Source organism: Microtus ochrogaster, unplaced genomic scaffold (genome assembly GCF_000317375.1).
Source record: "Microtus ochrogaster isolate Prairie Vole_2 unplaced genomic scaffold, MicOch1.0 UNK87, whole genome shotgun sequence".
Taxonomy (NCBI): Eukaryota; Metazoa; Chordata; class Mammalia; order Rodentia; family Cricetidae; genus Microtus; species Microtus ochrogaster.
This window is the reverse complement of record NW_004949185.1, coordinates 515,871-526,431: the sequence shown is the minus strand read 5'-3', so window position 1 is coordinate 526,431 and position 10,561 is coordinate 515,871. Positions and strand designations below refer to the sequence as shown.

Below are 10,561 nucleotides of genomic sequence, written 5' to 3'. Positions count from 1 at the left end.
AGCCTAGAGAGAATTATAAAACAGCCCCACTGGTTAGCCTTACAGTGGTGACACACACCTTTAATCCCAGCCTAGAGAGAATTATAAAACGAGAGGACACAGCTCTCAGACATTCTTATTCTAAGATTCCTGAAGGTAGGATGGCCACTTTGGACTGAGGTCGAGATAGGAGCCAGTGGCTGGCTGTTCTGCTTTTCAGATCTTCAGGTTGAACCCCAATTTCTCTGAGTTTTTATTAACTGTGCATCACAAGATGACCAATTAGGGAAGTCCCTGCAGCTCGGGCCCCTCTTACCGGTAGAGCTCCTCTTTATCACGCCTGTAGAAACGCAGGAAGAGCATGTGTATGGGCAGACCTACGAGCCTCCAGCGGGCTTGCAGGGTCCAGTTCTCAGGGTGGCGGGTCAGCTGTAGAATCTCCAACCGAAACTGTGCAAAATAGTTCCAAGCCAGGAAGCGGCAAAAGGTCAGGGACATAACGTACCATGTCCGGCCCCTGTGAGAATCAAAGGCACAGGGGCATCAGGACTACAGAACTAGAAAGCCAAACTGGCTTCTGTCCAAGAAGTGGGGAAAGAGTCTCGAGAAGGAGCCTAGAACCTTCTCTGAGACAGAGCTCGAGTGTCAAGCACTGGGTCCTCTTCTCCCTCCCTCACCCCGACTCTCACTTGGTACGGATGTTCAGGATCTCATTGGTGAACTCCACATCCATTGAATAGAGAGTGTAGTCATGGGAGCGAAGAAAGAGAGTAGGAAGCTAGGCGGAAGAAGATGGAGTCAGCCCAGTCTGGCCTTGAACCTGGAATCTTCTCCCTGTCACCCTGGTTTGGCTCATTTCTCGGTTATCTATTTTTAGGGTCTAACTTCCACTCCCACGACCGAAAGGTCATCTCCAGTTTAGCTGCCCTTCATTCCGACCGAAGGACACCCGTTTCCCCAGGAAGCTACTTCACGGCACAGTTCTACGCCTGCCCCGTGCTGCCATGATTTCAGTTGGCTAACTTGCCTCCATATTCTTTCCCATCCCCGATGGACTGCTTACCTCGTGTCTCAGTTTCTCATGCATGACAGCCAGGTGCTCCTCCATACTCTGATCTCTTGACGGGGTGTCAGGGGAAGGACGGGAGGCTCCAGGGGCTTGGAAAGGTATCAAAGCCCCAGGATAGGGGCAAGGGGGTCCCTCAAAAAAAAGGCTCCTAAGCCCATCCAGACAACCATTGTGCAACTCAGGTCCTGGTCCCTCCTCCCTCTTTCCCAGAGGAAGAACCACCCACAACGAGTTGAGAGCCTGAACCTGAGAGAGAGGTGGTGGGAGAGCCTGAGGAAGAGGGTGGGTGGGAGGATGTGGAGGTGGGAGTGACCAGAGAAGAGGAAGAGATGGAGAAGCGGGTGGAGTGGAGTGGGACCAGATGGGTGGGAATGGTAGAGTCCGAGGAGAAAGCTGGTCCTAGAATAAGAACAGAAATTAAAAAAAAAAAAAATCAGATGTCTAAGCTAGGCAGAGGCAGGACTGCCCATGAGTCCCCAGCCAGTAAGACCTAGTTTCAAAAACCAAACAAATTAAATAATGCTTCACTGAAGCTGGGCTGTTGACGAGCTGCACATCCTACTTGCTCCTCTGGCAGAAGAGGGACGTACTAGAGGAAAGAGGATGGCCTCATCACTATCTCCAATGCACACACAAGGAAAGGGACTCACATGACAACAGGGCCAGGGCCACCTCCCCAACTTTAGAAAACAATCCCCCCACCAGCCGCAGCCAGTTTTGCATCTCTGACTCCACGAATTAATAAGGATATGTTTTATGAACGAATGAAGAACCAGTTTATTGTAGCATGGATGAAATGATGTGACCCACACACATCTGTGTTCCTGACTCTGAAACTGTGCTGGGCAAAGAACACGCAGGTGAAAGGTACGAATGTTGTTCCGACTCTACTGGAATCTCCATGACTCTCTCCCTGCGCCTCAGTGACTGTATGAGGACTATATAGGATAAGGGAACTATTATCATTTTGGGCTCCTCGGAATGACATAATCCTGGCCGACCGCTGAGGCGTGAACTCCTACGGTCGCTAACTGTTACTACAAGGATGGCAGGTCACCCTAGGTCACGACTGACTCCAGGTCTCTTGGCTCCCAGGGAATCCCAGGGGCAGGGGTACCCCGGTGCCCGGCCTTGCCCTCCAGGGGCCTTCCCTGCCGGGGGCGTGGCACTCGGAAGCCCGAACGGGTCCGCGGGGCCAGACTAGCAACCGAGGACCGCTCTACAGGTGCAGTGAGGCCCGCAGTTCCGGTCTCTCCGCCCTGCCCTTCAAATCACCTCCAGGCACAGGTAACGGCGGGAGGCTGGCGCGCGGCGCTGCACCTCACCGGGGACGCTGGTCCCCGGACCCCGTTGAGCTCCGCCAAGCCCGCGCCCCCTAACGCGTGCGGCGCCGGCCAGGGAAGGGGCTGCGGGGGCCATTGCGCGTGCGCGGCGCGGCGCCCCGCCCCTCGCCGGCTCCGCGGAGGGTCTTCCTCCCGCCCCTCGGCCGCCTCCGCCTCACCTGGGGTCGAGCCTGGTAGGCGCGGAGGCAGGGCCCGAGGCGCCGGGCTGCCCCCCGACTCGGGCGGTACATGGTATTCCGGGGGTGAGCGGGCGCCTCCCCGCGTCCCGTCTCCTCACTGGGCAGCGCGCCCCGGCGCCGGCTCCGTGAAGGGGAAGCAGGGAGGGGGCCGGGGCCGAGGGAGGGAAACGGAGACGCCGTGCGCCTGCGCAGTGTGGGCCCGCAGCCGCCGAGGGACCACTGCTGCGCGGGTTGCGCGCCTGCGCTCGGCGAGCCGAGGTGCTCCAAGAGCGCCTGCGCAGCCTTCTGCCGGGCCTGGCGAAGTCTGCGCGAAGGTAGTAGAGCTGAATGTGGTGTAATGAGGGGTACGTGAGCTGAAGCTACGACAAGTCACTTGTTTCAATGGCTATCGAGATAAAAAATAAATACTTTTATTGCTCTGGTTAAAAATAAGATACAAACGATCTGAAGCTGACAGGCCTGTTGAATGAATGAATGAATGAATGCATCCATTGTGAGGGCCGAGCTTTGGCTGTGTCCTGTAGTGAAGGAGAAATAATACGGACTTGGAGAGAGTGCCAGGGGGCTGTGGTCACCAAGGCCTGGTGCTGCGGCGTTCCTGAAGGTTTCGAATGAACCTGGCGTTGATTATGTCCCCACCCGCCGTCCACGACTGAACTGGTGGAGCCCGGACTCTCGGAGCAACTGTGTGCGCAGTAGCTTCCTCCCCAGACCCATCCCGTAACAAGACCTGATCCTCACTGAGCGACCTGGACCTGGTGGGCGGGGAGAGGAGAGCAGGTTAGAGTGGCTAACAGGAGCTACTGTTCTTTCAAGGTCGCAGAGAAGACGTGTTGGGTTGTCAGGTCAGACTGGGACGATTAACAGGTCCAAACTTGAGACCATGGCAGAGGGAAGCACCAAAGCTCAGCCCATGAGGAAGAAGACTTAGTGCGGTGTTAGGTAGAAAGATGCGTGGGAACCGGCACCCGGTTCACAGACTTAGAGGAAGCGAGAGTATCGTTAGGCGGTGTCAGAGGTGCTGGCAGCTGTTAGGGGGACGTGTGGACCTCACCTATCCTCTGCTTCCTCTTCCCCCTGCTTCCGTTCTTGGCTGCCTGTGGAAATACCAGGCATCTGGGGAGACTGTAGCAGTGTGTGTGTGGCCCGCATGATTGGAGAATAAGGAGTGCCCACTTACCTGTACCCAGCGATGAGGTATGGATTTCCCCATGGCGGCTGTAGTGGCAGCTCTGGGCTACCAGCCCCTGGGGAGTCCCCCTGTAGAAGAAAGGGGAGATGATGGGGAAGAGGCTGAGGAGGAAAGGTGGCATGGAGGGGTTGGAGAGAGGAGGAGCGGCATGGGAACAGAACGACGGGCAGCTGTCACCCAGAAGGATCCTATCTAAGCTTTTCCCAGCAAAGGTAGGGGAGGGCTCATTTGATACCTCACGATTTTCTGACACATCCCTGCTGTCTTGCTTTATTCCAATTGGGGTGATGTGGTATGTGATGTGATCCAGCTATGTCATCAAAACACTTATGCATGCAAGAGAAGAGCTTGCTGGACCATGTGACCTGATGTTTGGAAAACATGGTTGCCCTTAGATATAAGAAATCTCAGACCAGGCTGGAGAGATGGCTCAGAGGTTAAGAGCACTGACTGCTCTTCCAGAGGTCCTGAGTTCAATTCCCAGCAACCACATGGTGGCTCACAACCATCTGTACTGAGATCTGGCGCCCTCCTCTGGCATGTGGGCATACATCGAGGCAGAATGTTGTATACATAATAAATAAATCTTAAAAAAAAAATCTCAGGGGGCTGGAGAGATGGCTCAATGGTTAAGAGCATTGTCTGCTCTTCCAAAGGTCCTGAGTTCAATTCCAAGCAACCACATGGTGGCTCACAACCATCTGTAAAAGAGGTCTGGCAACCTCTTCTGGCCTTCAGGCATACAGACAGGATATTGTATACATAATAAATAAATAAATTAAAAAAAAATCTCAGACCAGAATAAAAAAGGCAGAATTTAGGAGGAAAAGGCTGTCTTTTCACGGGGGTGACAGACTCTGTTGGACTATTATTATTATATTACTATTACTGAGACGGGGTCTCACTGTACAGCCTTGGCTGGACTGGAACCTGCTACGTGGACCAGGCTCCCTCCAAACTCTTATCAAGATCTGTTCGCCAAGAGCTGGGCTTAAAGGCATGTGCCACCATGCCCGGTGCCCTGTGGGGATGGATGTAGGTAGGACTCGTCTGTCTTAAGAGAGCACTGAGGGATTAGTGGGGCAGACATGAGGAGGGCTGGCCAGGGGAAGGAGGTGGAAGTCGTGGGCGGGGAGAGGACCTAAGGTTCCCAAGTGGATAGCGAGGTCTACATACTTATTGCAACTCTAGGATAGAACCAGCAATAAAGACCGGGCAGGGCAGACTGAGAAGGGGGTGGGTGGGTGGAGGCGGCCCTGAGCTCGGCTGCAGATCTCAGATCTGAAGATGAGAGGAAGAGAGGTAGGGGCCCCAGGAGAGTAGGTGAGGCACAAAAGAAACCTAACCGCTTCTCACTGAAAATGTCAATTTAGAAAACAGAAGAATCCACACTTTATTGAGACAACACTGAGAGGGAGAGGAGCCAAGCGGGGAGAGGGAGGTCCTGCTCCCAAGGACTTGAGGGGACACGCGGGGCACCTGATCTACCAGGCAGTCAGAGGGCGGGGGAGGGAGGGCAGCAGAAGGGTGATCCCCACGTCATCTCGAGACAGTCTCCCGGGTCTATTTAGAGGGAGGCAGGAAGGTTAGAGGGGAATCCAGGATCTAATGGATCAGGCTTATCTTCAAAGACACAGCTAAGTGGTCCTGGAGTTTGCTGGGATCTATTGCCAAGAGAGGCTCAGGTTGTCTGAAGTAAGTAGTGTTGTCTGTGGGTCTCCTGTAGAGACCCCAAAGCAACGCCTGAGACATCTACACAACACTCGGAAAGTAAGAATTTGGCAATGTTGGGAGGACCCTGCTGGGAAGCCAAGGGGTCCTTGTCCTGGCAGCCTGTCAGCTTGGAGGCTGCCGTCAGCAGACTAACGGACAGGTCTGTTTGGCGGCAGGGTTAGAGCTGCCAGTGGGCACTGTGGAGGGAGTATCCACCGACAGGACAGTCCTTCAGGGTTTCCCTGGCAGGGGAGGCCCTTCTTCCTTCCCTAATGGTCTGGAGTCTGACCGTAAGCAGACTGTGCTTCTCTAGGGAGTCGGTAGGAGCAGAGTGGGCTGCCTGTGGGAGAGCATATGTCGGGGTGAGGAGGGTGGGGGGTAGGTGGGGGTGTCTTCTGCCGTAAGAAAAGCTACAAAGTGTTAGGCTGTTTAGAACCCTGGCAACCCAGCTGTTCAGAGAAGGGGAAGAAAAGAATCCTGATGGAAGAGTGGGCTGCAGGGTTTGGGAAGGGGGAGGGAAAGGGGCAGCTGTCAGTATCGACTCTCATCAGAGCGGGGAAGGGAGCTGTGGAGGGATGTTATGGATAGGAGGAGGGGAGAGGGAAGGCAGGGAGAGAGAAAAACAGAGATGTCAGAGGCGAAGAAGAAGCTAAGAGGAGACATAAAGGACACACCCACTCCCTGCCTGTCTGGAAGGGCTCTTGGCACAGAGGCCCTGTCCCTGGAACCCAATGGTTCCCAATCTGTGAGACACATGCCTACCCCTGGCAAATGTCAAGCCAAGATTCCCCCAGTTTGAAAGGCTCAAGGGCCCCACCCGATGGATCCTGTCTTCCTGTTCTTTTGATGACCCTCGGAATACCACTCTGGTCCCTGCTCTATAATAAAGCCCGGCAGGCCCGTGTCACAGAAATTTGTGTTTCTGGTAAAGATTGAACTGTTTGACATTCCTGGGGGTTCGTCTTATCCTTCACCATGGCTCCTGACTTTTAGACATCCCGAGGCTCCCAAACTTGCAGGCCCTCTTACCTGGTGCGTCTGCGCTGAGCTGGGCTGCCCCCAGGGTCAGAGGCCAGCAGAAGGCGGGCAGTAGGGTGTGGGGGGCAGAGACGCAGGGAGCGCAGCAGCTCCTGCTCTGGCACAAAGGGTCGGAGGGGACCCCGATCCGGCGAGTTTCCCAGGCTGCTAGAGCGTGGAGGTGGGTGAGCTGGCGGTGTGGCCCGGCGAGGGGCCCTGTTCAGGGGCCACGGAGGCTCCACAGCCACCTTTAGGACTGGGGAGCAGGTAAGAGAGAGAAGAAAGGGGAGAGTCACAATAATAAAGGTCAGGCAGGAGAGGCAGCCGTGGCCTTTAGTTTATTACTGTCTCGGGCTACCTTCCCTTCGCCACTCCCAGCTCCTCCCCTGGCCTCCCCGCTGCCCACCCTCCTCCCCACCCCCCTCCCTACCCCCTTACATTCTCTGTCACTGGAGGAGTATGGCTTAATGTCTCCCTCTGCCCTTTTGGGTGGCAGCTTCCGCGCTGGAGCTGGTGGTAGGGACACAAGGAAGTTTTAGGAGATGCACGTTCCACACCTCCTCCCTGCCGCTTCCCCAAGATCCCAAACTTCCGCTCCCCGACACCACAGCTCCTCCTGGGAAAGCCAGAACAGAAGCCGTGCTGTGGCAAAGCCAGCACACCAGAGGGAGTCGGGGAGGAATGCTGGAGCACTTTCGGGGGAGCCAGAAGGAGCAGGCCAAACGCGGAGTTTCAGGAGAAAGATCCAGGGGAGGCTGGGGCCTGGGAAACACAGGAGAGGATGGCTGAGGGGAGGTGAGCTCTTACTGTCCGTGGGTGTTGTCAGGCCCCCCTGGGGTTCTGGGGCAGTGGAATAGTCCCAGCTGGGCCAGTGAGGACCCTGGGTCCCTCTAGATGAGATGGACAAAGCCCTTGGTTAATTGGGAATTGTTCTGGGGAGGCAGGGAGAGGAGATGCAGAACCTCTCCTTTCTGTACATAAAAGATATGGAGACTGAGGTTTATTAGGTTTTAAAATGGCAATGAAAGAATGTGGCGGCCGTGCCTTTAGTACCTGCGCTGGAAAGGGAGAGGCAGGCCTGACAGGCATGGTGAGTTCCAGAGTGAGGCCCTGGCTCAGAGAACACAAGTGTAATCCCAGCACTCAGGAGAAAGAGGCAGGTGGATCTCTGTGAGTTCTAGGCCACCCTGGTCTACATAGTGAGTTCCAGGATAGTCAGAACTATACAGAGAGATCCTATCTCAACCCCTTTCTCCCCAAAAAGAAGAGAAAAAAATGTGGGCATCTACAAAATGGCTCCAGCAAGCGGGAAATACTATATGGCAAGGGTGGGTTACCTCCCTTTCTTAGGTTCTGCATTACAAACAAGGATGGAGACCCCCAAGCAGCTCTCTGTGGGTCTGAATCCATCCCAGATGGAAGCTCGACCTTACTGCCTGCTGGACAGTAGCCTCAGAAACCACGGCGGGTCATGAACATGATGGGCCTCTGGGAGCCTGGGCTAACACTAACAAGGAGCAATGAGCTGTTCTTTGGGCCACGGTTAGGCCAAGGGGAAGGTAACTAGCCACAAGGCTATCCCAGGAAGGAGGCCATTCTGCCTGGGCCATGCAGCACCACACCACTGGTGAAGGCTGTGCCCTCTCCCTGAGGATGAACTGCAGAGGGAACAGGGGAGGCAGAATGCAGCCTGTGAGTTTCATGCCAAACAGGCTCGATTTTTATTTATTTATTTAGAGACAGGTTTCTCTGTGTATCCCTGGCTGTCCTGGAACTTTGTAGACCAGACTGGCCTTGAACTCACAGAGATTCACCTGCCTCTGCCTCCCAAATGCTGGGATAAAAGGCGTGCGCCACCTGAATGTTATAAATTTTGAGCTTTCTCTTCTAAAACACAGATTAAATCTTTGGGCCGTTCACATCACAACACCATGAAACAGAAATCAAAGGACTGTTGGGCTCACTCGCCTGTCCCTCCCTGAAACATTTACAAAGTAATTTGATTTAGGCCTGTTTTGAGGGAGCTGACCTAGAAAAGAGGCTATGCTGGCATCAGTGGTCAGCCAAGGTCTGAAGGGACTTGCTTCCTGAGAACCCTTGCCAAGAACGGGGCTGGAGTGCGCCTCTCCGAGAACGGGGCTAGGGTGCGCCTCGCTGTGGATGGGGCTGGTGTGCACTGGACCAAGGACGGGGCTGGGGTGCACCTCAGCGAGGATGGGGCTGGGGTGCGCCTCGCCGAGGACAGGACTGGGGTGCACCTCGCCGAGATCAGTGTAGTTAGTGCATGTGCTTCAGCATTAGCGGGACCTGAGTTCCTTCCAGTTATAAAATGCACGAGCTTCCAGCAGGGCTCAGGCAAATAGAGGGGACTGCTGGGTACGCGGGTGGCTTTAGGGTATTCTGAATTGCAGCAGATAGCACCGCGCACGCAGGAACCTCTTGAAAAAACGAGACCTCACTGCCCTTTAATTCCACCCAGTCCACGCAGGCTTTACCAGCGGGCATGGCATCGACCTCAGCAGCACGAGAGTGTCGAGTTGCCCTCAGAGAGGCAGTGGGGGGCCCTGTGAGGAAGGAAGAGGGGGTGGCCCTCAGTGGGGGGCCAGTGGGACCAAGAGCCCACCTCTTTCCTTTCCCTCTCCCCAACTTGTAGACGAACGCAAGGTAAGGAGACTTACGATGCTGGTGGGCAAAGAAGCCTTCAAAGATCACGAAGTTGTTCACCTGGAAGACGAAGCAAACAAAGCCTCAGCACACAGTGGGTCAGGACGGCCACAGGGGTGCATGCTTGCCCACCATGGGGCCCTGGCGTCAAGCCTCAGTCCACATACACTGGGTACTGTGGCACATGCCTGCTATGCTAGCCCTTGGAAAAGAAAGTAGGAAGATCGAGTTCAAGGTTAGCCTTAGCTACACAGAGAGCTGGAGGCCAGCCTGGGCTACATGAGACACTGCCCCAGGAAACAAAAACAAAGGGCTGGAGAGATGGTTCAGCGGTTAAGGGCACTTGCTGCCCTTGCAGAAGACTGGTTTATTTCCTAGCCTCCACCACGGCAGCTCACAACCATCTCTAACTCCAGTCCTAGCCCTTCCAGTGCTATTTCTGACCTCCTCCGTGTTTACCAGGCACACGTGTACTGTACATATATTCATGCAGGCAAGATATTCATACACATAATAAAATAAGTCTAGCCAGGCAGTGGCATCACATGGTTTTAATGCCAGCACTTGGGAGGCAGAGGCAGGCAGATCTCTTGGGTTTGAGGCCAGCCTGGTCTACAGAGTAAGTTCCAGGACTACAGAGAGGAACCCTGTGTCAAAAAAGCAAATGAACAGGGGCTGGAGAGGTGGCTCAGAGGTTAGGAGCACTGACTATTCTTCCAGAGGTCTTGAGTTCAATTCCCAGCACCCACATGGTGGCTTACAACCATCTTTAATGAGATCTGGTGCCCTCTTCTGGCCAGCAAGCATACAGTCAGACAGAATGAATACTGTACACATAATAAATAAATAAATCTTTAAAAAAAAAAAACAAATGAACAAAAACATATCTATTTTAAATATTTTTTAAAGAGAAAAACAGCTGGGCATGGTGGTGCACGCCTTTAATCCCAGCATTCGGAAGGCAGAGGCAGGTGGATCTCTGTGAGTTCGAGGCCAGCCTGGTCTACAGAGCGAGTTCCAGGACAGGCAGGGCTGTTACACAGGGAAACCTTGTCTCAAAAATCCAAACACGCTGGGTAGTGGTGGTGCATGCATTTAATCCCAGTACTCAGTAGGTAGAGGCAGGCAGATCTCTGTGATTCCAAGGCTAGCCTTGGGTACATAGCAAGTTCTAGGACAGCTGGGGCTGTTACACAGAAAAAACTTGTCTCAAAAAAGCAAACCAGGCTGGGCGGTGGTGTCTCACACCTTTAATCCCAGCACTCGGGAAGCAGAGGCAGGCAGATCTCATTGAGTTTGAGGTCAGCCTTATCTACAGAGTGAGTTCCAGGACTGGCTCCATCGCTACTCAGAAACCCTGTAGAAGAAAGAAGAAAGAAGGAGGAGGAGGAGGAGGAGGAGGAGG

At 54.3% G+C, this 10,561-nt stretch overlaps 2 protein-coding genes across 6 annotated transcripts in view; both read right to left on the bottom strand.

The window, feature by feature from the left end:
• The window catches only part of CUNH6orf136 (chromosome unknown C6orf136 homolog), a 6,231-nt gene extending 3,491 nt beyond the window's left edge, over window positions 1-2,740 (bottom strand). The window contains exons 1-4 of one of the 2 annotated variants that reach the window (XM_005370745.2): window positions 2,550-2,740; window positions 1,043-1,447; window positions 669-757; window positions 296-496 (exon numbers count right to left, since the gene is read on the bottom strand). In XM_005370745.2, the coding sequence (XP_005370802.1) occupies window positions 296-496; window positions 669-757; window positions 1,043-1,447; window positions 2,550-2,621 (767 nt within the window). In that variant the 5' untranslated portion in view covers window positions 2,622-2,740. Of the gene's footprint in view, window positions 1-295; window positions 497-668; window positions 758-1,042; window positions 1,448-2,323; window positions 2,514-2,549 lie in introns of those variants that run through there. The other variant, XM_026777858.1, reaches the window with a different exon arrangement.
• A 218-nt stretch (window positions 2,741-2,958) lies between these two features.
• The window catches only part of Atat1 (alpha tubulin acetyltransferase 1), a 13,189-nt gene continuing 5,586 nt past the window's right edge, over window positions 2,959-10,561 (bottom strand). The window contains exons 7-13 of one of the 4 annotated variants that reach the window (XM_013355058.2): window positions 9,171-9,216; window positions 8,988-9,056; window positions 6,931-7,002; window positions 6,505-6,748; window positions 3,751-3,830; window positions 3,625-3,667; window positions 2,959-3,325 (exon numbers count right to left, since the gene is read on the bottom strand). In XM_013355058.2, the coding sequence (XP_013210512.1) occupies window positions 3,142-3,325; window positions 3,625-3,667; window positions 3,751-3,830; window positions 6,505-6,748; window positions 6,931-7,002; window positions 8,988-9,056; window positions 9,171-9,216 (738 nt within the window). In that variant the 3' untranslated portion in view covers window positions 2,959-3,141. Of the gene's footprint in view, window positions 3,719-3,750; window positions 3,831-5,130; window positions 6,041-6,504; window positions 6,749-6,930; window positions 7,003-8,987; window positions 9,057-9,170; window positions 9,217-10,561 lie in introns of those variants that run through there. The other 3 variants (XM_026777863.1, XM_005370743.2, XM_005370744.2) reach the window with 3 other exon arrangements.